Source organism: Callorhinus ursinus, unplaced genomic scaffold (genome assembly GCF_003265705.2).
Source record: "Callorhinus ursinus isolate GAN/ISIS: 27379988/994484 unplaced genomic scaffold, GSC_fseal_2.0 scaffold100, whole genome shotgun sequence".
In the NCBI taxonomy this organism is placed as follows: Eukaryota; Metazoa; Chordata; class Mammalia; order Carnivora; family Otariidae; genus Callorhinus; species Callorhinus ursinus.
In genome coordinates this window covers 1319012-1339337 of record NW_027397162.1, presented here as the reverse complement: position 1 = coordinate 1339337, position 20326 = coordinate 1319012, and the positions used below count along the sequence as shown (strand labels likewise).

Here is a 20326-nt window from a genome sequence, read left to right as displayed (position 1 = left end):
GTGGTGGGTCCCGGTCGCCTGCAGGACGAGCCCTCCGAGGGTCGCTGTCACCGGGGGGGACGCGGCGGGGGTGGCGGGTCCCGGGTCGCCTGCAGGACGAGTCCGGCGGGGGTCGCTGTCACCCGGGGCCCGCGTCCGCTCACTGCGTGGCGTGCAGTTTCTGGTGGTCGAGGAGGTGGACCATCCAGGGGAAGGCCTTCCCGCAGACGCCGCACTCGAAGGGCCGCTCGCGGCCGGAGGGCTCCCCGCGCCGGTCTCCATCCGCATCCTGGGCGCGGGGGCCTCCGTCCGCCGCTTCCAACGGGCCGGCCTCCCCTGGCCCCTCGCCCCCGCCCCGCCGGGGCCTCTTGCGCAGCGGCTGCAGCAGGTGGATCTTCCGATGCTCCTCCAGGACGGAGGCGTGCAGAAAGGCCTTGCCGCACTCGGGGCACGAGAAGGGCCCCTCTTCCAGGTGGCGCTTCTGGTGCTCGATGAAGTGGGTGACCCAGGTGAAGACCTCCCCGCACTCAGCACACGCGAAGGGCCGCGCCCCTGGGGGGACTTGGGTCGCCGCTGAGCGCCCCGGGGAGGGGGCAGCAGCCGGTTGCCCCGCCTCTTCAGGGGAGGCTTTGGTGTCTTTGAGTAAGGGCAGGTGGGCATCGCTGTCCGCAGGTCTCTTTGGGGGACTGCTGCTCTGAGCACTTGGGAGGGTGGGGTCTGCAACCAGGCCGGGCTGAGGGCTCGGGTGCAGGGGCCCCTCGGGAGCAGGCCCTTGGCCTCCAGTGCCCTGAAGCACAGCGTCCCTGGGGGCAGCCCCTGCCTGCCAGCTACCCCCTTCTGCCTGGGGAGCGTCCTGGGCCAGCCTGGGGAGGGAGTGTCTGTTCCTCAGGGCTCTGTCCCCAACCTGCCCACAGGGAGGTTCATCCCAGATACTAGGCTTCAGAGGCGAGCAGCCCAGGCCTGGGGAGGGTGAGGGAAAAGGGTTAATTGTTAGCGAAGGAGCAGGGGCTGGAGGCCACACTCTGGGAATCCCCCTGCCCTCCTCCCCCCCCCCAGGGACTGCTGAGAAGAGCAGGCAGCCCGTAACCTGTACTCAGCAGGGCCTTAGTGCCCTCAGTCCTTTCCTTTCTTAAGATAAAGGGATAGGTGGGGTTGGGGGGCAGATCCCATGGCCCCGGGCCCCCTTGTCCTCACCTGGGCAGGCTGCCGAGGGGACCCCATGCTGCAGCATCTTCAGTCTGTCTGCCTTCATGCTAGGAGGCTGAAGCCCTGGGCAAGGGGTGGAAACGTTTGAGTGGCTGTTGTGGGGGCGGGGGTGGGGCGCAATATCAGTCCCCACTCCTGGTGTGCACAATTTCTGGGGGAAGGTATAGAGTTCATCACCAAAGCCCCCCAACACTGCCATCAGCATAGTCAAACCCTTGCCAGACTTTAAATCGGTTCCCAGCCCTCAGGATTGCCGTAGGACCCAAACACTCACCGAGTGAGCCCAGGGTGCAGGATGCCTCGGCCCCCGCCCTGGTGTGGGGACTCCGCTGGGGCTGGGCAGGCTGCAGCCACTCGCCCTCCTGGGGGAGCCCCAGCTCCGATGCCTGGAATGGCAAACACAGTCCTGCTCAGCAACTGCCCCATGCCGCCAGGGCTTGGAGCAGCCACCAGAGAGCCATCTGCCCAGTGCCACCACAGCAGAGGGACAGTATTGCCTCCTTTCAAAACCCCAAGAATAGTAAAACTAAAGCCACCGCTCCCTCCTCCCCAAAAAGGTGCCAAAAAAAAAAAAAAGCCACCAAACCAATAAACAGTATTTAGTAAGAGTTTATTGTGCAAATAAAAATAGTCTACGAACTGGGAGCTTTGAAATCCAAGACTGATATGAAGCCTGGAGGCTTGTACAGTGAAAATGAGGAGGTCGTTTAACCTTCTTGATGATGGTTATTACAAAGGGGTTTCCAGACAGCAGGGGCTGGCTCAAAGTGATTATCTTATACCGTGTTTAGGAAGATGACAAGTTTCTTTACTGATCATCAGAGGTATTTGCACGAGGTGGCCCAGGTTATGTTTTGCTTGTTTTGCAGAACACACGAAATTAAGTCTCACTTATGTGGTAAGTGGTTTTGTCTGCTCATGGAATGTTCAAGTCTGTTCTCCATTTTGTATTTAATTTTAACACCCCAAACGCACATTCCCAGAGGACTGTTACTAGGACTGGAGACATAATTCGAGGGTCTCCCTGTGCAAAATGAAAACGCAAGGCCCCTTTGTGATGGTTAGTTCTAGGAGTCAATCAGCTAAGGGATGGCCCAATAGTTGGTAAAGTATCATTTCTCGTATCTGTGGGGGTGTCTCCAGGGAAGACTAGCTTTTGTACTGGCAGTCTGAATAAAGATCATCCTCACCAATGTGGGTGGGCATCACCCAAGCCGTTGAGGGCCCAAGTGGAACACAAAGGCAGAAGGGTGCATTTGTGCTCTCTGCTTGAGCTGGGACAGCCACATTCAGCCCTAAGACATTGAACCCCTCCTTGATTCTTGGGCTTTGGACTCAGAGTGAGACTCCTGTGGTCTTTAGACCTTTGGGCTTGAGATGAAGTTCCCTGCCCTGGAGATGGCTTTCTGGTGTCTCCAGCTTGCAGATAGCGAATCGGGGACTCCTTGGCCTCCATAATCGTGTGAGTTAGTTCCTTTTAATACATCTCTCTCTATGTCTATATAAATCCTACTGGTTTTGTTTCCGTGGAAAACCCTGAATAGTACACCCTCACTTGAAAACCACTGATGTTCACAGCAACAGCATAGCATTAAACAGAGCATCCGGCCCTATGTGAGGACTGAGGTCAGTATCACCTGTGGGGTTCTGACCTGCCCCTAGTAGCTGCACTGTCCCTGAGAACAAGTCCCCCAGAGGGTGATGAGCAGCAATAGGACTCCGCGTCTCACCTGTCACCCATCCCACCAACAGGCACACAAATCCCACACAAAGTGGGGTCTCAGAGCCTGCTGCTGAGGAGTGAGGATCTGAAATGTACGGCCCTGGCTTTGCATCCAGGCTAGCCCTACTTGCTGTGTGGCCCTGGGCAAGGGGCTTTCCCTCTCTGGGCCTGAAAGGGGATATCTGCACAACGTGCTCAGAGCCAGGCACCTGGCAAGGGCTTGACCAGCCTCCACTGTGGTGGGCTGGATCATTCAGGGTTTGTGGCTAGAGGAAGAACACAATGACACCCCTCAGTACAAATGGACAATATTCAAGTGTGCTGGGAAAACAAGAAGTGAGAATCAACCAGGAGGTCAAGCGCATGTCAGAAAGGCCTATCTTGGGTTGGTCTCTGCTTTCTGCTGCTGTCACCCACCTCGGATACAGGTGTGGGGATTTAGGGCCCCCCAAAGACCCAGGCTAGGACTGCTAGGCACTAGGGACTGAGGGAGGGAGGGAGCTGGGAATGGGGTGCCGTGGGAGAGAATTAAGTTATGAGATTCTTCACTTTGAGGCTGGGAATATGTGGTTGGTGTGTTTGGCTGAATTATTGATTTTCTGTTTCTTACTAAATACTAGTTTTCAGTGTAAAACAAACATCTACTGAATTCTCTAACAGTCACCAGAGGGGCCGCCATCTGCAAGGGGGTAGGCAGGAGTCCCTCTCTCTTTCTGGGACCTGACCACCTAAGACCTTCAGCTGCTGAGAGTCCCGCCTCCTCCTCAGTGGCCTGAGACCATGACCATGGATGATGAGGGGTTGAGAGAAGGCTCAGGACCTGTGTGTGTGTGGGGGGGGGAGCATGTTAGGGCATGTTAGTTCCCCTGACTTGGAAGTGTGGGCCACCATCCAGAGACCTGTGAAGACACTGACAAACACACATGGGCCACGCACAGAATACCAGGACATTTCTGAGCCTGCTCTATAGCTCCAAACACAAAAAATGTCCCCAGAGTCCTGTTGACCGGGGCTCTGATCATTCCACGGACAGTGAGGGGCAATGAGTGGGATGTGGGGCCCAAATCTGTTGTCTAAGCAGCCAAGAAAAAGAAAATAAGAACAATGGGAAATGTGAATGCCAACCAGCTATTTACTGCTGTTGAGGGATTACTGTTAATGGTTTTAGTTGAGGCAGTTGGAGCTGGGTGTATGTCTAAAAAAAGAAGAGTCTGGATGCTTTGCCAGGAGTGTGTGGGTGTGTGTGTGGGGGAATATAATAGATGAAGGGGGTCAAAAAGTACAAACTTCCAGTTTTAAAACAAGTAAGTCCTGGGCCCATAATGTACAGCATGGAGACTATAGTTAATAATACTGTATTGTATGTTTAAAAGTTGCTAAGAGAGCAAATCTTAAAAGTTCTCATCACAAGAAAAAATATTTGTAACTTTTTGTGGTGGTAGATGTTAAATTAGATTTACTGTAGCTGATCATTTCACAAAATATATGCATATCCAATCATTGCTGTACACGTGATACTAACATAATATTACACATCAATTATATCTCAATACAAAACTAAAAAAGATATTATAGATTCAGTTGAGGAAAAAGAGTCCTTGAAGCCCAGGCCCTACTTGTAGGGAGTGTGGAGATGGGGTGTGAGCATGTCTGTGATTTCCCAGGGGAGAATCCAGGATGGAAAAGGGGTTTCCATCAACGCATCTGGCCATGTGTCAGGCATTGTGGCCCATCTGGGGCTGACTTCTCCACCACGTGCCAGAAACAGCCCAGGGCCCATGAAACTTTTTGGAGAAACGAGTTTCTTGCAATATGTTTTAATGTCTTTTAAAATCAGTCAGGAAAAAAAAATGAATATAGTGACTACTCCAGCCTGGAATGTATTCATCTTTGTACCAAATGGTCGTAAAATATAACTTTTACTATTTTGTGGAAGCTCATGAGTATAACTTTGATATGACTCTTATCGGACAAAAATTCTTAGGGCCCACGTAAGTCCGAATACAACCCTGGGTCCATTACTCTATTCTCTCTACTTGGGTGTATGTAGTGTGTGTTCGTTTCCCATGGCTGCTGTAACAAACCATGACAAGCTTAGTGGCCGAAAACAACACAAATTTCTCTTGCAGCTCTGAAGGCCAGAAGTCTGAAATCAGTTTCTCCGGGCTAAAGTTAGTGTCTGCCAAGGCTCATTTCTTCTGAAGCCTCCAGGGGAGAGTCTGTTTCCTGGCCTTTTCTCAGCTTCTAGACATGCACATTCTCTGCCTTGTGGACCTTACTCCATCTTCACTACCTCTGTGCTCAGGTCACGGTCCTGTCTTCTGTAGTTAAACCTCCCTCTGCCTCCCTCCTATAAGGACACTTGTGATTACGTTTAGAATCCAATCAGATAATCCAGGGTACTCTCCTTTTCTTACGGTCCTACCTTAATGACACCTGCGAAAAGTCCCCTTTGCCACCTAGGGTAGCATTCCCAGGTTCCAGGGGATGGGGACATGGACATTTGGTGGGGCAAAAGGGGTTGGTGGAGGCATTTTTCAGCCTACCACATGGTGTGTGTTTGAAAAAGTTTTATAAGAAGATATTTCCTCCTGCAAGCCTAGAACAAGACAGTTAAGAATAACTCCTTTCTTCTTCCCCAGCCATAGCAGGTCAGAGATAGAGATTCATGCAGGTGAATTCAAGGGTGGGGATGATCTGCTGCTGCTGTCTACAGAGGTACACAGGTGTTTCTTTGGTGGGCTGAGCTCTTCGGCAGAGCACTGGGTGCATTATTCGTCTTTTGTCTCATGTTTTTGTTCAGATGTCTTTTTTCTGTTGTTACTAATTAAAGAATGAAAATGGTCTCCAGGCAGAACATAGGAGCCAGAGAAGAAACAAGATTCAGACTAGTGGGTCCTTCAAAAAACCAGGCATGCAAATCAAAAAACCTCAATATGATACTAGACCCCAGCATCCTAAGAGGGGGTGGTCTCTGGGAACACAGAAAGGACTGGACTTTGGCTTAATGGGAAATATCATTTTTTAATGGTTCCTTTAACTTAATTTTTCTTAATTTTACTTAATAATATAAAATCGATAGTGTGTGTGTGTGTGTACATGTACAGGCCTGTTAATTTTAACACGTATATAGATTCGTGAAACTACCACCACAATCACGACCAGAAGGTTCCACCACCCAGAGAAACCTCCCACATGCTACCCCTGCATAGTCACATTTTCCCTCCACCCAGAACTCCTGCCTGGCAACCACTGATCTGTTCTCTGTGGCTATCATTTTGTCTTTTCAAGAATGTCATATAAATGGGATTTCATAGTATGTACCTTTTGAGATTAACTGTTTTGACAGCATGGTGCCCTTCAGATCCATCCAAGTTGTGTGTGAATCAAGAGTTTCTTCCATTATATTGCTGGGTAGTTTTCCATGGTGTGCAGGATAAATGAATGTTTATCCAATCACATGCACATGTGGGTTGTTTCCAGTTTGGGGCTATTACAAACAAAGCTGCTGTGAATATTTGTGTCCAGGTTTTTGTAGGAACATAAGTTTTCGTTTCATCTGGCTAAACACCCAATCCCAGGAGTGGGATTGCTGGGTCATGTGTCACGTGTATACTTAACTTTGTAAGAAACAACCAAACCGTTTTCCAGATTGGTTTTACCCCTTCGCCTGCCTACCAGCAATGAAACAGTTCCAGTTTTTCCGCATCCTTGCCAGCACTTGCTGCTGTCCCTCTTTCTACTTTTAGCCATTCCAGTAGGTGTGTAGTGACACCTCATCATGGTTTTAATTTGCATTTCCCTGATGGCTAGTGATCTTCAGCATCTTTCCGTGTGCTCATTGTAACATTCCCATTTTTAAAAGGGAAGCACATGACTCCTGTTCTTTTTCTCTCTGAGCGTGGACATAGAAGACGAAAGGAAGCCAAAGATTCTTTGAGGTTGCTTGTGAATGGCGTGGAGGGGCTTGGGAGGGGAGATGGTGGTATTGGTCGTGACTGAGGGAGGCCACACGACCCCCATGTGAGAGAGAGGTAGGGTGTCTCAAGGACACCCAGACTGACAGTCGTGTGCCGGGGATGCAGGTCCTGACAGGGCCTTGGCATTGGGGGTTAACATCTGAGAGAGCGCAAGTCAGTGGGAGACAGAAGGGCCTATGGTCTGAAGAAGGGTGAGGTCACAGAGGCCACAGGAGGTGCGAGCAAGGTGCCGTGAATCTGCCTGACGCCCGAGGGAAGGGAATGTGGTCTGGTTTTTGTTTCTTTTGTGTTTTGCCTGTTATCAAATCGACATCGTCTGGCCCCCACTGTTTTAATCACTGTAGTCCCTGCTGGGGGCCTGTCCCCGTCACTCCATGAGCTCCAGCCACACCAAGTTTCCCTTGGTCCCTGACAGACACCATGGTCCCCTCTCACTTGGGGCCTTTGCAAGAATAGATCTTGCTGTCGGGGATGCCCTCTTGGGGTCTTTCCCAGCCCCTCCAAGAATCCACAGGCTTCTCGGGTTCATACCCGACTACTACAGACACTAATACTGTGGACGGCATCTGGGCGAGGGCACCCAAGCTCCTACGTGGCAGCACTTGGAGGGGCAGCACCAGAAATCTTTCAATATACCCAGCATGTAGTTGTGGATTATACACGAGGATGGGGACCTCAGCATCTGGCTGGTGCCTGGTAAAGAACGAGCAGAGGGCCTGCCCCCCCCCCCGGTGGAGGGGGATGAAGATGGTCTGCAGCAGAGCACAACCTAGTAGCTGTATTTTGCCCAGCACTGAGCTACAGCAAGTTTTGGGATTTGTGGCACAGGTTAGAGGTGTGGAGTTCAGGCTTCCTGGGAGTGTTGGGACAGCCTTGCACAGAGCTTGGGTGGGATGTCCTTCAGCCTGTCACAGCAGTGATGCTCATGGTGCCCCAGGAATGTAGGAGCATGGAGCCAGGGGCCCTGGGCTCACCTGGGATGGGTCTTTCTGGGACCTCGGGCTCTTCCCGTCTTCCTCCTCGCTGATGCTCTTATCCTGGTGGTCGTTGAGAGATACCAGAACTGGGCGGGAGAAAGGGATGGTGAGAGGCCTGCGTGACCCACAGCCCCTAAATCCCCGTATTTCCTGCACTGGGGGGGGCAACCAATCCCATGAGCATCTCTGAAGACCCCAGGGAGGCCAGGGCAAGAGCAATATATGCCACTGCCTTTATCCTTCCAACAAGCTTCTACCTACAGCCCCACCCCCTGCTCCAGACCTTTCTAGGGCTGCCAGTCATGAGGCCCCAGTGACATGAGAAGCAGCTGAGGACGGGTCTTCTCACCCAACACTCCATGCCCATGTGTGCCCCTGAGAGGCCCATGAGGACATTTCCTGCAGTACTGACTAACATGGAAAGCCTGGACGGGGGCCTCATCCCACAACTGGAACCCTACTGAGGTAGAATGTAGTCAGGTAGCAAAGATAGTTGAAGCAGGGACCCATGGATCCACCACAAAACACATTGTAGGGGGACAAAAACCAGGGCAGGATAACGGTTATGGAAGGACACCATTTATAGGTTTAGGACATGGGAAACAGAGCCATACACTGTTATGGATACAAAATAAGAAGAAAAAGTACAAACATGCACATGCAATGAGAAATTCAAGGCCTTGCCCCGCTCTGGGACAGCAGGGTGAGCGGGGCAAGAGGAATGTGGAGGAGACCTGCACTGTGGACCTAGTGAACTCCACAATGTGTCATTTCTTTAAATAACAACTTAAGCTGCCTTTCAGGAGGTTAGGCTCTGAGATGGCTTCATGGCCGTTACATGGGTGTTCACTATAGTACTTTTCATACAGTTTTGTAGGCTGAAAATGTGTTCTATAAAAAGCAAACAGTTGCTTTGGAAGGCAATTTGGCAGTTCCTCAAAAAGTTATACATAGAGTTACCATATGACCCCATACTTCCCCTCCTTAGGTGTGTTCCCAAGAGAAATGAAAACATGTCCACACAAATAGCTGTATGTGAATGTTCATAGCAGCATTGTTCATCATAGCCAAAAAGTAGAAACAACCCAAATGTCCATCAAATGATGAATGAAGAAACAGTGTATATCCATCCCATGGAATATTATTCAGCCATAAAAAGAATGAGGTACTGATATATTTTACAACATGGATGAACCCTGAAAACCTTATGCTAAGTAAAAGAAGCCAGACACAAAGGGCCACATATTATATGATTTCATTTATATGAAATGTACAGAACAGGCAAATCCATAAAGACAAAAAAGTAGATTAGTGATTGCCAGGGCCTGGGGGGAGAGAAGAATGGGGAGTGACTGCTAATGATCTGAGGTTTCCTTTTGGGGTGAATAAGATGTCCTGAAATTAGATGGTGATGATGGTTGCACAACTCTGTAAATATACTCAAAATCATTGAATTGCATTTTTTTAAATGGGTGAATTATTTGGTATGGGAATTATGTTTCAATAACATTTTTAAAAAGCAAACAGAAAGTTTGCTTTGCCAAATGGCAAAGCATTGCCAAAACGTCACAGAATAGGGAGCTCCCAAAATCAGTCCCTCCCCTGAAGCAACAATTAAGCCAGCAAAAACTTTCAGAGTTAACTTTTTGGGAACTTGAATCTGATTTAAAACAAAACAAAACAAAACAAGGATGAGGGAATGCTTAATAGAAAGAAGCTATTAAATTTCAACTAGAAGGTGTTATGGCATTTTTACTTACCCGCCTACCAACCCCATGCTGCAGCTAGGAGGGGCTGTGTGAATGGCAGTCCATGTTATTGGTGTGGCTTCCTGAAGCCACAGGGGACAGGACAGATCTTGTTCCCAAAGCATTGCATTTGTATGTTTGTCTGGTGACCTGTCTGGTGACTCCCTGAAGGATTAGTTCAGGGGTTTACCTTCGTTATGCCCTCTCAGAACCCTCAGGACTGGAGTGGCCTCCTGAACAGCATTTGTCAAAAGCATTTGAAGGCATATACTAGCCACAACCACCTGTAGCAGGGATGACAGATGGAGCAAACAGCAGAGAGACCAAAAAAGCCTAGGAAACTACAGGCTGGAGAAAGAGGTACATGTGGGAATAAAGGCTTTACCAGAGAGTCTAGCAGGCCATGCATATGATCAGGACTAAACACATGGTAGAAAACATGAGAAGATCCCAAGCCTTCATCTCTGATTGATCTTTAGGCCCCATGTAACCAGGAAGTCAAGGCTCAGGAGAGTTGTAAATGGAGAAACTAAGCATTGAAGGAGTACCTCAACTCAGAGCCTACCTACAAAAACCAGGAGGGTTTTGTTTTGTTAGCTACAGTCATTTAAGGAAATTTCTGTCACATTTCTGGCCAAACACTAAATTAACGAAACAGAAACTTTAGTGAGCACACACAATAAAGAATGTAGCATTTACAAAAATAGTTTAGAAAAGTTTCCAAAATAGGGCACCTGAGTGGCTCAGTCAGTCAAGGATTTGCCTTTGGCTCAGGTCATGATCCCAAGGTCCTGGGATTAAGCCCTGCATCAGGCTCAACAACACCTGGGGAGGGAAGAGAATCTGATCTCCAGAGTTATCACATTATATTATCAAATATTGAAAATGCCCAGTTCCCAACAACAAATTAAGAAGCATGCAAAGACCCAAGAAAGTATATCTCATTCACAGGAATAAAAAGAAATTAGCAGAAACTGTCCCTGAAGAAGCCCAGACATTGGACTTACTAGACAAAGATTTTAAATCAACTGTCTTAAATACCCTCAAAGAGCTAAAGGAATCCATGAACAAAGAACTATCAAAAATCAGGAGAATGATGTTCTCAGCAAATAAAGGATATCAATAAGGAGAAATTATATAAAGGAGCTGAACAGAAATTCTGGAGCAGAGAAGTACAATAACTAAAATGAAAAATTTGCTAGGGGGATTCAACCTCAGATTTAAGCTGGCAGAGAAAAGGACCAGTAAACTTGAAGATAGATTGATTAAAATTGTACAGTCTGAGGAGCAGAAGAAGAATGAACAGGGACTGAGGGACTCGTGGGACGCTATAAAACATACTAACAGACACATAACAGGAATCCTAGAGGAAGACAGAGAGACAAAATAGTTGAAAAAACAATGGCGGGGAACTTCCTAAAATAGATAAAATACTCGAATCTGTACATTCAAAGAAGCTGAACAAACTCCAAATAGGATAAACTCAAAGAGATCCACACTGAGACACACTATAATCAAACTGTTATGTGGTTCAATACATCAAAATCAAGCTATATAATGCACCATATTAGTAGACCACATGATCATCTCAGTTGATGCAGAAAAAGCATTTGATATAATCCAGTACCCTCTAATGATAAAAACATCGTAATTATGAGGGAATGAAAGCTTCCCCCCAATCAAGAACAAGGCAAGGACGTTTGCTGTTACCACTTCTATTCAACATTGTACTGGAAGTTCTAGCCAGAGCAATTAGGCAAGAAAAGGGGGGGAAAGTCATCTAAATTGGAAAGGAAGGGGCACCTGGCTGGTTCAGTCAATAGAGCATGCAACTCTTGATCTCAGGGTTGTGAGTTCAAGCCCCACATTGGGGGTAGAGATTACTTAAAAATAAAATCTCTTAGGGCACCTGGGTGGCTCAGTCATTAAGCGTCTGCCTTTGGCTCAGGTCATGATCCCAGGGTCCTGGGATCGAGCCCCACATCAGGCTTCCTGCTCAGCGGGAAGCCTGCTTCTCCCCCTCCCACTCCCCCTGCTTGTAATCCCTCTCTTGCTGTCTCTCTCTGTCAAATAAATAAAAAAAATCTTAAAAAAATAAAAATAAAATAAAATCTCTTAAAAAATAAATACATTGGAAAGGAAGAAGAAAAACTATCTCTATTCACAGATGGCAAGAGCTAATAAGTGAATTCAGCAAAGTTACAGGATACAATATCAACATATAAAAATTAGTTGTTTCTATAAAACATCAATGAACAACCCAAAAAGGAAACTCAGAAGATTTCATTTGCAACAAAAAGAATCAATTCTACTTATAGAATCAAAAAGAATAAAATACTTAGGAATAAATTTAGCCTGGGAGATACAAGACTTCTACACTGAAAACTGGAAAACTACTACTGAAAGGAATTAAAGAAAATCTAAATAAATAACATCATTATTAATTATTATTATTAATAAACACATTCTGCGTTCATGGATTGGAAGACTTAATACCGTTAAGATGGCAACACTACTTAGTGATCTACAGGTCCGATGCAATACCTATCAAAACCCCAACAGTCTTTTTTTCTTCTTTTTGCAGAAATGGAAAAGTTGCTTCTAAAATGTATATGAAATTCCGAGGGACCCAGAATAGCCAAAACGGTCCTAAAATAGGACAGTGTTGGAAGACACATATCTCCTGATTTCAAAAAAACTTACTACAGAGGTACAGTGCTGGCATAAAGTTGGACATAGAATTGAAAGGAATTGAGAGTCCAGAACTAAGCCCACATATCTTTGGCCAATTGGTTTTTCACAAATGTACCAGAACCATTCAGTAGGGGAAAGAAGAGTCTTTTCAACAGTGGTGCTGGGACAACTGGTAATCCACATGCAAAAGAACAAAGTTGGACCCTTACTTTGTACAGTATACCCAACAGTGCCTGCTACTTGCCAAATGCCCATCCTTGGTTCTTCCTGCTGTTTCTGTTCACCCGCACCTCCCCCTCCTGTATTGGCTTGCACCCACTAAGTGTCTGGGACTGTCCACTGTCCAGAAACCACCTGAAGGTGCATGCAGAGCCCTTGATCTCACGAAGCTCACATAAACTAGGACAGAGAACAGACACACAGGGAAAGGATAAACCCTATAAAGTCACAAGAGAGGTGAGGTCCTGCGTGGCAGCCTCTCAGAGGGATGGATGTCTGAGCCAGGCCTAGATGATGAGCTGGCTACCCCTGGATCCAGTGAGAGTCAAGGCTTCAGGGCTGTTATAGGGAGGTGAGGCCCTAAAGGCAGATGATCAAGGCACACAGCCAGGACAGGGATCTGGGGTCAGCCCCACTGCCGGGCTGACATGGGAGGAGCTGATCACTCCCTCTGCTGCTGTGTGGACAGAGGGTAGGATGATGGGTGTGGGGAGAGCACGGAGCTGGGCCTGACATTAAACTTTTGATTGCTGAGGCATCCATTTCAGAGACCTCCATCTGGAATAAACATATTTGCAGCTGTATGACAAAGCTACTAGCAAAAAACCAGATAAGGAATTGGGCTGCCCCCACTCATGGAGGTCCCTCATTCAGAAGGCCTTGGGTGGTCTCGATAACTGACAGTTTGGGTGACTCACTTCCCCCTACTCACATCCTAATTCCCACTCTTCTGCTTTAAATTAGCCAGTAAAGACTATACCTCTGAGACCCTAGACAGCCTCCCCCCAATAAAGGCAGGGCCCCAGGTGCAGGCTCTCTCTCCCAATGCTCTCCCTCTTGTGCCCGAGAGCATCAATATCAGTAAATAGGCTGTAATGGGCATGACACTCCTCTGCATCCAGGTGTACCGCTGGGCCAGAGGGAGGGATACACCATGGACTAAGGTGGGGAGAGACTTGTTCTGTTATTTTTCCAGACACCAGCCATCAGGGACTTCACGTGGAAATATTGAGTCTCTCTTCACCCTGCACTTGAACCACGGTGACTGGAGAGGGCCACCCACAGGAAAGAGGAGATTCCAGATGCTGGATTCCATCTGGGCTTCAGGCACCCCACCCGCAGCCCTGCCCCAGCCAGCCCCCCCCTAGGCTACCTTCCCTCAGTGCACATCTCATCCTGCCCCTTCCCATTCTACACCCGCTGCCGAGAGCTTCCTTTCCCAAGGAATAAAGCCCAATCTTGAGGCAGCAGCATGCAGATGCCTCCTGCCTGTGTCCCTGGGGACTTCCAGGCATTCACATGCAGGTAGAGATGCCTTATCAGGCCCGGCCACCTGCTACTCCAACTACCTCCCTGTCCATAGGACCACAACCTGGCCCCATGCAAAATATGTACGCGACCCCCTTGCTGAAAAATGATAGGGAACCTCAAGATGGTGACAGCAAAGCATTAACACCAGCCTGGGCCTCCTAAGCTTGAGGCCCTGGGGGCTGTATGGGTCCACCTAGGGCCAGACACAAAAGCTTTCTGGCCCCTTGGTTCCTGGAACAGTGAGTTCCAAGGGCCACTTTATCTGCCTGGCACGTCTTCATGATTCCACAGGAACCTGGGAACAAGACTCCTTGACGCCAATCAGTGCCTTCCAACTTGGACCATGCTCTTGCCTCTGCAAAATGCGACATGCAAAACCTTCCCGAGCATGTTAGCCTGCTTCCTGCGGGCAGTGTGGAGACCTGGGAACCCTGTTTTCTGTAGATTTCAAGGTTTTTCTGAACCTAGGGCCTGAAGATACCCTGATCACAGCACCTGTGCCAGGCCCTGAGGGTTGACCGCCTCCAGATGTGATGGGGTCTGCACTTCTGTTGACATTACTAGGAAAGAGGGAGCCCCATTCCTCGGAACTGGGGCTTGGGAGGATGGCAATTCTACACAGGGTCACAGGGACAAAGCCCCTGCAGGGGAAAGGGGAGCTGAGGGAGAGAGGGGGTGTTCAGATTCATCTGCAGACCTTGCAGCTACCTGAGACCCCTCTGTCTGCTGAGCTCTTTCCAACACTCGTTCTGTGACAACTGTGGACCTAGGCGTCAGTCTCCATAACCAGCTGTTGGGCCTCTGGGACGGGTCTGCGCCCCATGGACTGGACGCAGGGGAGGACTAGTAACCTCCGGGAGCCCCGGACAGGACGGGGGTAGGGGGTGGGGGGCATGGTTCACAGCACCTCGTGTGAGCTGAGACCCGGGGTCCTCCTGAGGGAGAGCAGACAGATGCAAAGCCACAGGCCAGATGGACACATGGTAAAATGGAGAAATCCTCAATTACCGACTGAGCGAGAGAAGTGAGGCAGACAGAGGCGTGCAGCACAATGACATTTATGTAAAACAAAGAAAAACACAGGTGTGTGATAGGACAATGTGCACTGGCAGGACATGTGCAGGCAGGGGGTTTGCTCGGATGGCCTGGGGCGCTGCTGGTCGGGAGAGGGAACGGGACAGGAGCGGGTGGGGGGTGGGTGGGAGCAGTGCTGGGCGGATGCGACACTCTGAGTCCGAAAGGAAAAAGAAGCGCGATCCTTGGGCACCGGGCCACGGAGACATTGGCCAGAACCCAAACCCGGCACCTGCTCCCCCCGGCAGCCACTCGCTCTTAGGGATGAGGCCCGTCCCCTCACCTTCCTGCTGCGACATCTGTGTGAGGTCCTCCACCAGGGTAGCGGCCTCCCTGCAGGTTCGGGGACCCTGCGACTGCACCCAGGTCCTCATCTTGCTGGGCAGCGCGCCCAGGAACTGCTCCAGCACCAGCAGCTCCAGCATCTGCTCCTTGGAGTGCGCCTCGGGCCGCAGCCACTGGCGGCACAGCATCCAGAGCTGACCCAGTGCACGGTGTGGCCCGCCTGCCACGCGGTACTGGAACTGTCGGAAACGCAGGCGCCAGGCCTCAGTATCCCCAGGGCTGGCCGGCTGAGGAGCCCCGTCCTGCTCCCCCAGGGCCGGGGTCTGGGGATTCCTGGGGGAGGCGAGGGCTTTGGCCAACGGGAGCATCTCTCCGGCCTCAGGGGGCAAGCAGGCTGGATCCCAGGACAGTCCCAGCAGCTCCAGACAAACCCAGGTGGCAGCAGGCGGATGCAGTCAGCAGTCGGGGGCCTGCAGAGAGGGGCAGGCGCAAAGTGGCCACATCAGAGGGTGGCCACCACCTTGCTCAGGACTCCCCTCACTCCCCCCCTCCTTGCCCTGACCTCTAGTTCCCAAGGAACTGACCTGAGCCCTCCCCATCTCATTCTGACCTGATCTCCTTCCATATGACCCTCATGGGTTACATCGTGTTGAAAACAAGGCACTGGTCACCCCAGGACCTTTGTACCTGCTGTTCCCACCCACACGACTCTCATGTTCATCCCAGCCCACCTGTCGCCACCGCAGGATGTCACCATGCGCTGGCTCACGCCATCACCCTTTTCTCATCTTCATTGTGCTGTCTTCACGAATCTTACCTCATTGTGAACATATCTCATTTCCTTAACTTAGCATACATCTGCCTCCTTCACTCATTTAGTCATTCAACACATGGTTTACTGAGCCTCTAGGAGAACTGGATTCCTGCCCTGGGAGTAGCCAGCACTGCCCCCCAGAACTTCCTGCGGGGTTGGAAATGGTCTCCATCTGTGCCATCCCGCATGGTAGCCACCAGCTAGTATGTGGCTCCTGAGCACTTGAAATAAGGAACTGGACTTTAAATTCCCTTTAAATGGAAACAGCCAGATATGCCATGTAATAGCACAACAGAGGCCTCCTGCCCTGCCTCTGCTGTCTTGCCGTTTTTACTAAGTTAAGGCTGAGGGAGGAGGCGGTGAGGAGGACAAGGGGAGAAGGAGACTTTAAAAACAGAGGGAAAGTGGGAAGGGCAGTGAAAAAATAGCATTTTGTGCATTTTCCAAGCTTCCCATAGTGAACATATAACTGAAGAAAACAAAGTTGTAAAAATAAAAATGAGATTTTTTTTTTTTTTTAAACACTTGTCCTGTGTGCTGATCCAGTGGTCAAAGTACAAACTGGCACGACCTTTCTGGAAAGCACTATGGCAGCTTGTATATCAAGACCATTCTGGAAGTTCGCATGCTGTGGAATTTATCTGAAATTGGGACAAAGATTTAGGCACCAAGAATCACAACAAAAGTGCCCAGCAGTCCAGCCTGGTGAGATCAACTACCCTCCCATCACATGGCGGAGAATTTACGACTGCAAAACGCACGGGAACATAACATGCTCAAGGGAAGCAGACGTGACATACAGATGATATGAGGTACAGGGGAAAGTGGGATGTAAAATGATATATGAGGGTCCCCAAAAGGGCCGCTGGCAAAGGCCCAAGGGCGGCCAGCCAAATGCTATGTTCTTCGTACTTCCTTAATCTCCCCCAAATGGTATATTGATGTCTGACCTTCATCATGAAGAAAAAAAAAAAAGAACAAAAACAGTTAGGAAGGATTTTTAATGACATGGGAAATGCTTATGACAAGTGAAAAGTGGAGGAGTATTCCATGTGACTTTTTCCTTCTTGATCCTCTGGAGCACTCTTCATGAGCACGTGTGTGGGTTTTACAATCAGGAAGGAGAGGTGTACAAACGCAGGGAGGGCGACTCACGAGGGCCGTGCCCTGCCAGCCGTCTTCGAGCCTGCTTCTTGGCGCCGCCGCAGCCTGACTGGGCGTTTACAACCTCCGTCACCCCTGCTGAGACCACAGGCAAAAACACTCTTATGCCGTAGTAACACTTTCGTATGTGTATTTTTGGAAAAGAAAAAGGGCCCGTCTCGCAGCTTCACAGGTTCAAGCAGTGCTTCTGCTCTGGGATCTCGGACCTTACCCTTCTCTCCGGCGGCGGGGAAGTGCGCCCCGGGCAGATTCTCCAGGGCGAAGAACCGCAGCCCCTCAGCACCCTCCAGGGTCCTGGGATGGAGTCTACGCAGGGAGGAGCGGAGTTGGTGGGGGATCGGGAGGGGGCAAAGCGGGGCTCCTCGCTGACAGCACCTAAGGCCCACGGGCGCGTGTCTGCGGCCCGTGGGGGGTGCTGACCTCACGCGGGGTCTGGAACCAACGGGAGACCCGGGCTGAGCAGAGGCCCTGGAAGAAGCGGGGGTCTTACACCGATGTGGGCGCGGGGCTGGAGGTCTGCACGGGGAGTACCGTGGCCCTGGGGTCTGCGAGGTCCACTCTGCGGGTAACCTGCATTGATGCTGGGGCGTCTCCGAGGGTCACTCGCAGGGCTCAGAGCCACACGGACAGGCCAGGCTTACCTGCGGTGGGCACCGAGATCTGCCGCTGACAGTGTCAGCTTCTGGGCGGCCGGCTGGCGGGGGGAGGGAGGGCGTGGGCCGGGCCGAGTGGGGTCCGGAGTGGACAAACGCGGGTGGAGGGGCTCTCCGCCCCGGCTGGTGCGGAGGGGAGACGCGACCGGGGCCGGGGCTGGGCGCAACGGCGCGCCCCGGCCCCCTGCCCACCTCCACCTCGGCCCCCCCCCCCCCGCGTGGCCCGCGAGGCCCGCGAGGCTCGCCCGTCTCCCTCATCCCCGGGGCCCCGCGACGGCTTCCCCGGCCCGGCTCGGCCCCGCCGCCGGCCTCGGGCTGCGCCTCCCGCCCGAGCTCGGACTCGTCTCCACCCGCGCTTCCTCTAACGCGACCCCGGCCAGCGCCCGCCGACTCCGGCCCCTTCCCGCGGGCAGCCAGCCCGGCGGGCGCACTGACGGACGAGGGACAGGCGGCGGGACGGCCGGACGGGCCGCGGCGGACTCACCGCGCGCGGGCTCCGCTCCGGCCAGGGCCGCTCCGTCATGGCGGCGCCTCGGCTTCCGAGCGAGCCGCGCCGCCGCCGCGCGGACTACAACTCCCAGAACCCCGCGCGCCGCGGGCGGCCGCCATTGGCCCGGAGAGGCGCGCAGAGTCGTCCCCGAGCGTCCCCCGCCGCGGGACTCCCCGGCGGGGGACGGGGTAGTAACGCGCTGGGCGGCGCCGGCCAATCGGAAGCCGCCCGGAACGGGCTGCTTCGCCCCCGCGGTGCCCCAGAGCTACCCAGGACGTATCCGGTCGCCATGGCAACGGGGCACGCCGCGTCTGAGTGAGGTGAGGGCGGGGGCTGGGTAGGAGGATGGGCGGGGCTGCCTGAGCGAGGCGGTTAGGCGCTCTCACGGCGGTGTCCAGGCGGGACGGCGAGCCAGAAATTCCGTTTCATCAACGTGGTTTTTTCTTTGTTTGCTTTACTATGGGAGTGTCTCACATTTAGTATGTTAAGATAGTTTTAGAAAATACAAGTCTGTTTTAGTAGAGTATGTGCCAGTATAGGATTGCCAGATTTCGCAAAGAAGTAATACAGGAGGCACAGTTAGCCTCAAATGTCAGGTAACAACGAGGTTTTTAGTATTAGGGTTTCACTTTTAGTGTATTTTTAAAACCTAGAAATATATAGTAGTATACGGAATTTTCAGTGTAGCTATGTCCCACGGTAGGGTTGCCAGGTTTAGTAAATAAAAATGCAGGATGCCCACCTGAATTTAAATTCCAGGTAAACAATAAATACTTTTTTAGTATAAGTGTGTCCCATATTTATTATATTTTAAAATCTTTTTACTAATACTATATTTCGTATAACTAATTTTTGAATATGTATGTGTCAGACTAGGACTGCCAAATTTAGCAAATAAAAATATAGGACAAGTCCTAGTTAAATTTGAATTTCAGATGAATAATTTTTTATTTTTATTTTTTTTTAATTTTTTATTTTTATTTAAAGATTTTATTTATTGGACAGAGAGACACAGCGAGAGAGGGAACACAAGCAGGGGGAGTGGGAGAGGGAGAAGCAGGCTTCCCGCCGAGCAGGGACCCGGTGCAGGGTTCGTTCCTGGGATCATGACCTGAGCCGCACGAAGGCAGACGCTTAACGACTGAGCCACCCAGGCACCCCTCTTTGGGACATATTTAAACCAAATTCTAATACCAAATACTCTTCTAAATACTAATGCTATATTTTGGTATAAGCACATTCCAGTAGTATTTTTGGAATATACTTATACTAAAAAGTTATTATTTATTTGAAATTCAGATTGGGGGAAGGTAATGATTCAAGGGGGTTTCACAGCTCTGGGACTGGGCGCAGGGTGGCTGTCGCTGCCCAGTGCTGAGATGCAGTAGCAGGAGGATGTGAGTGGGATCGGGGACCTAACAAAGGAGATGGGAACCCCACCTCCAGGAGCTTTGGACTGAATGCCATTTATCCTCTGGACAGCAGTGCCTACCATGTGCTGTTTAGGTGGGGAGTGAGGGGAGCACATCAGGGAGCAGGACTGATGTGGCTTTGACCTTGGAGGGCCCACAGTTTATGCCCCAGTAAACAGGTAAAGCAGATGCCTGCTGGAAGTGTGAGTGCCTTAGAAAAAATAAAACTAGGCACGGAAATACAAAGTCTCAGGAGTGACAAGAGGGGCTACTTAGCTGTGTGGTCAGGGCTGTGCCTCTCTCTCATCTCCTGCTGGACGCTGGTCCCTGGAGTGTTGTATCCAAGCAGGTGCTTGCTGTGTGCAGAAGCCACAGATGGGACAATAAAATCCAAGTGCTGAGGGCTTATTATTCTCCTTCTTGCAAGTTATGTACTTATAGTGACATGAGTTCCCTGGCTCATTTTCTTGGTAGTTGAAATTGGCCTGAACCTTTGGACTTATTTATGCACTTATAACTCTGCAACGCACCTCAGGAAATTGCCTGTGAGAGAACATTCACTTAGTTTGTTTCTAGAGCCAGAGTGAGAGGCATCAT

General features: G+C 50.6%; 1 protein-coding gene and 1 long non-coding RNA gene across 2 annotated transcripts in view; one reads left to right on the top strand and one right to left on the bottom strand.

Annotated features, from left to right (window-relative positions):
* The window catches only part of LOC141371789 (uncharacterized), a 40464-nt gene that overhangs the window by 292 nt on the left and 19846 nt on the right, over window positions 1–20326 (top strand). The window lies entirely within an intron of this gene.
* On the bottom strand, window positions 140–18468 carry ZSCAN1 (zinc finger and SCAN domain containing 1). Its single transcript, XM_025848735.2, has 7 exons — window positions 18312–18468; window positions 17386–17480; window positions 15195–17249; window positions 7863–7951; window positions 1460–1571; window positions 1174–1248; window positions 140–939 (listed from the first exon to the last, which is right to left on the bottom strand). Exons 3-7 carry the CDS (start codon window positions 15562–15564, stop codon window positions 140–142), a joined length of 1446 nt encoding a protein of 481 aa, XP_025704520.1. The 5' UTR covers window positions 15565–17249; window positions 17386–17480; window positions 18312–18468.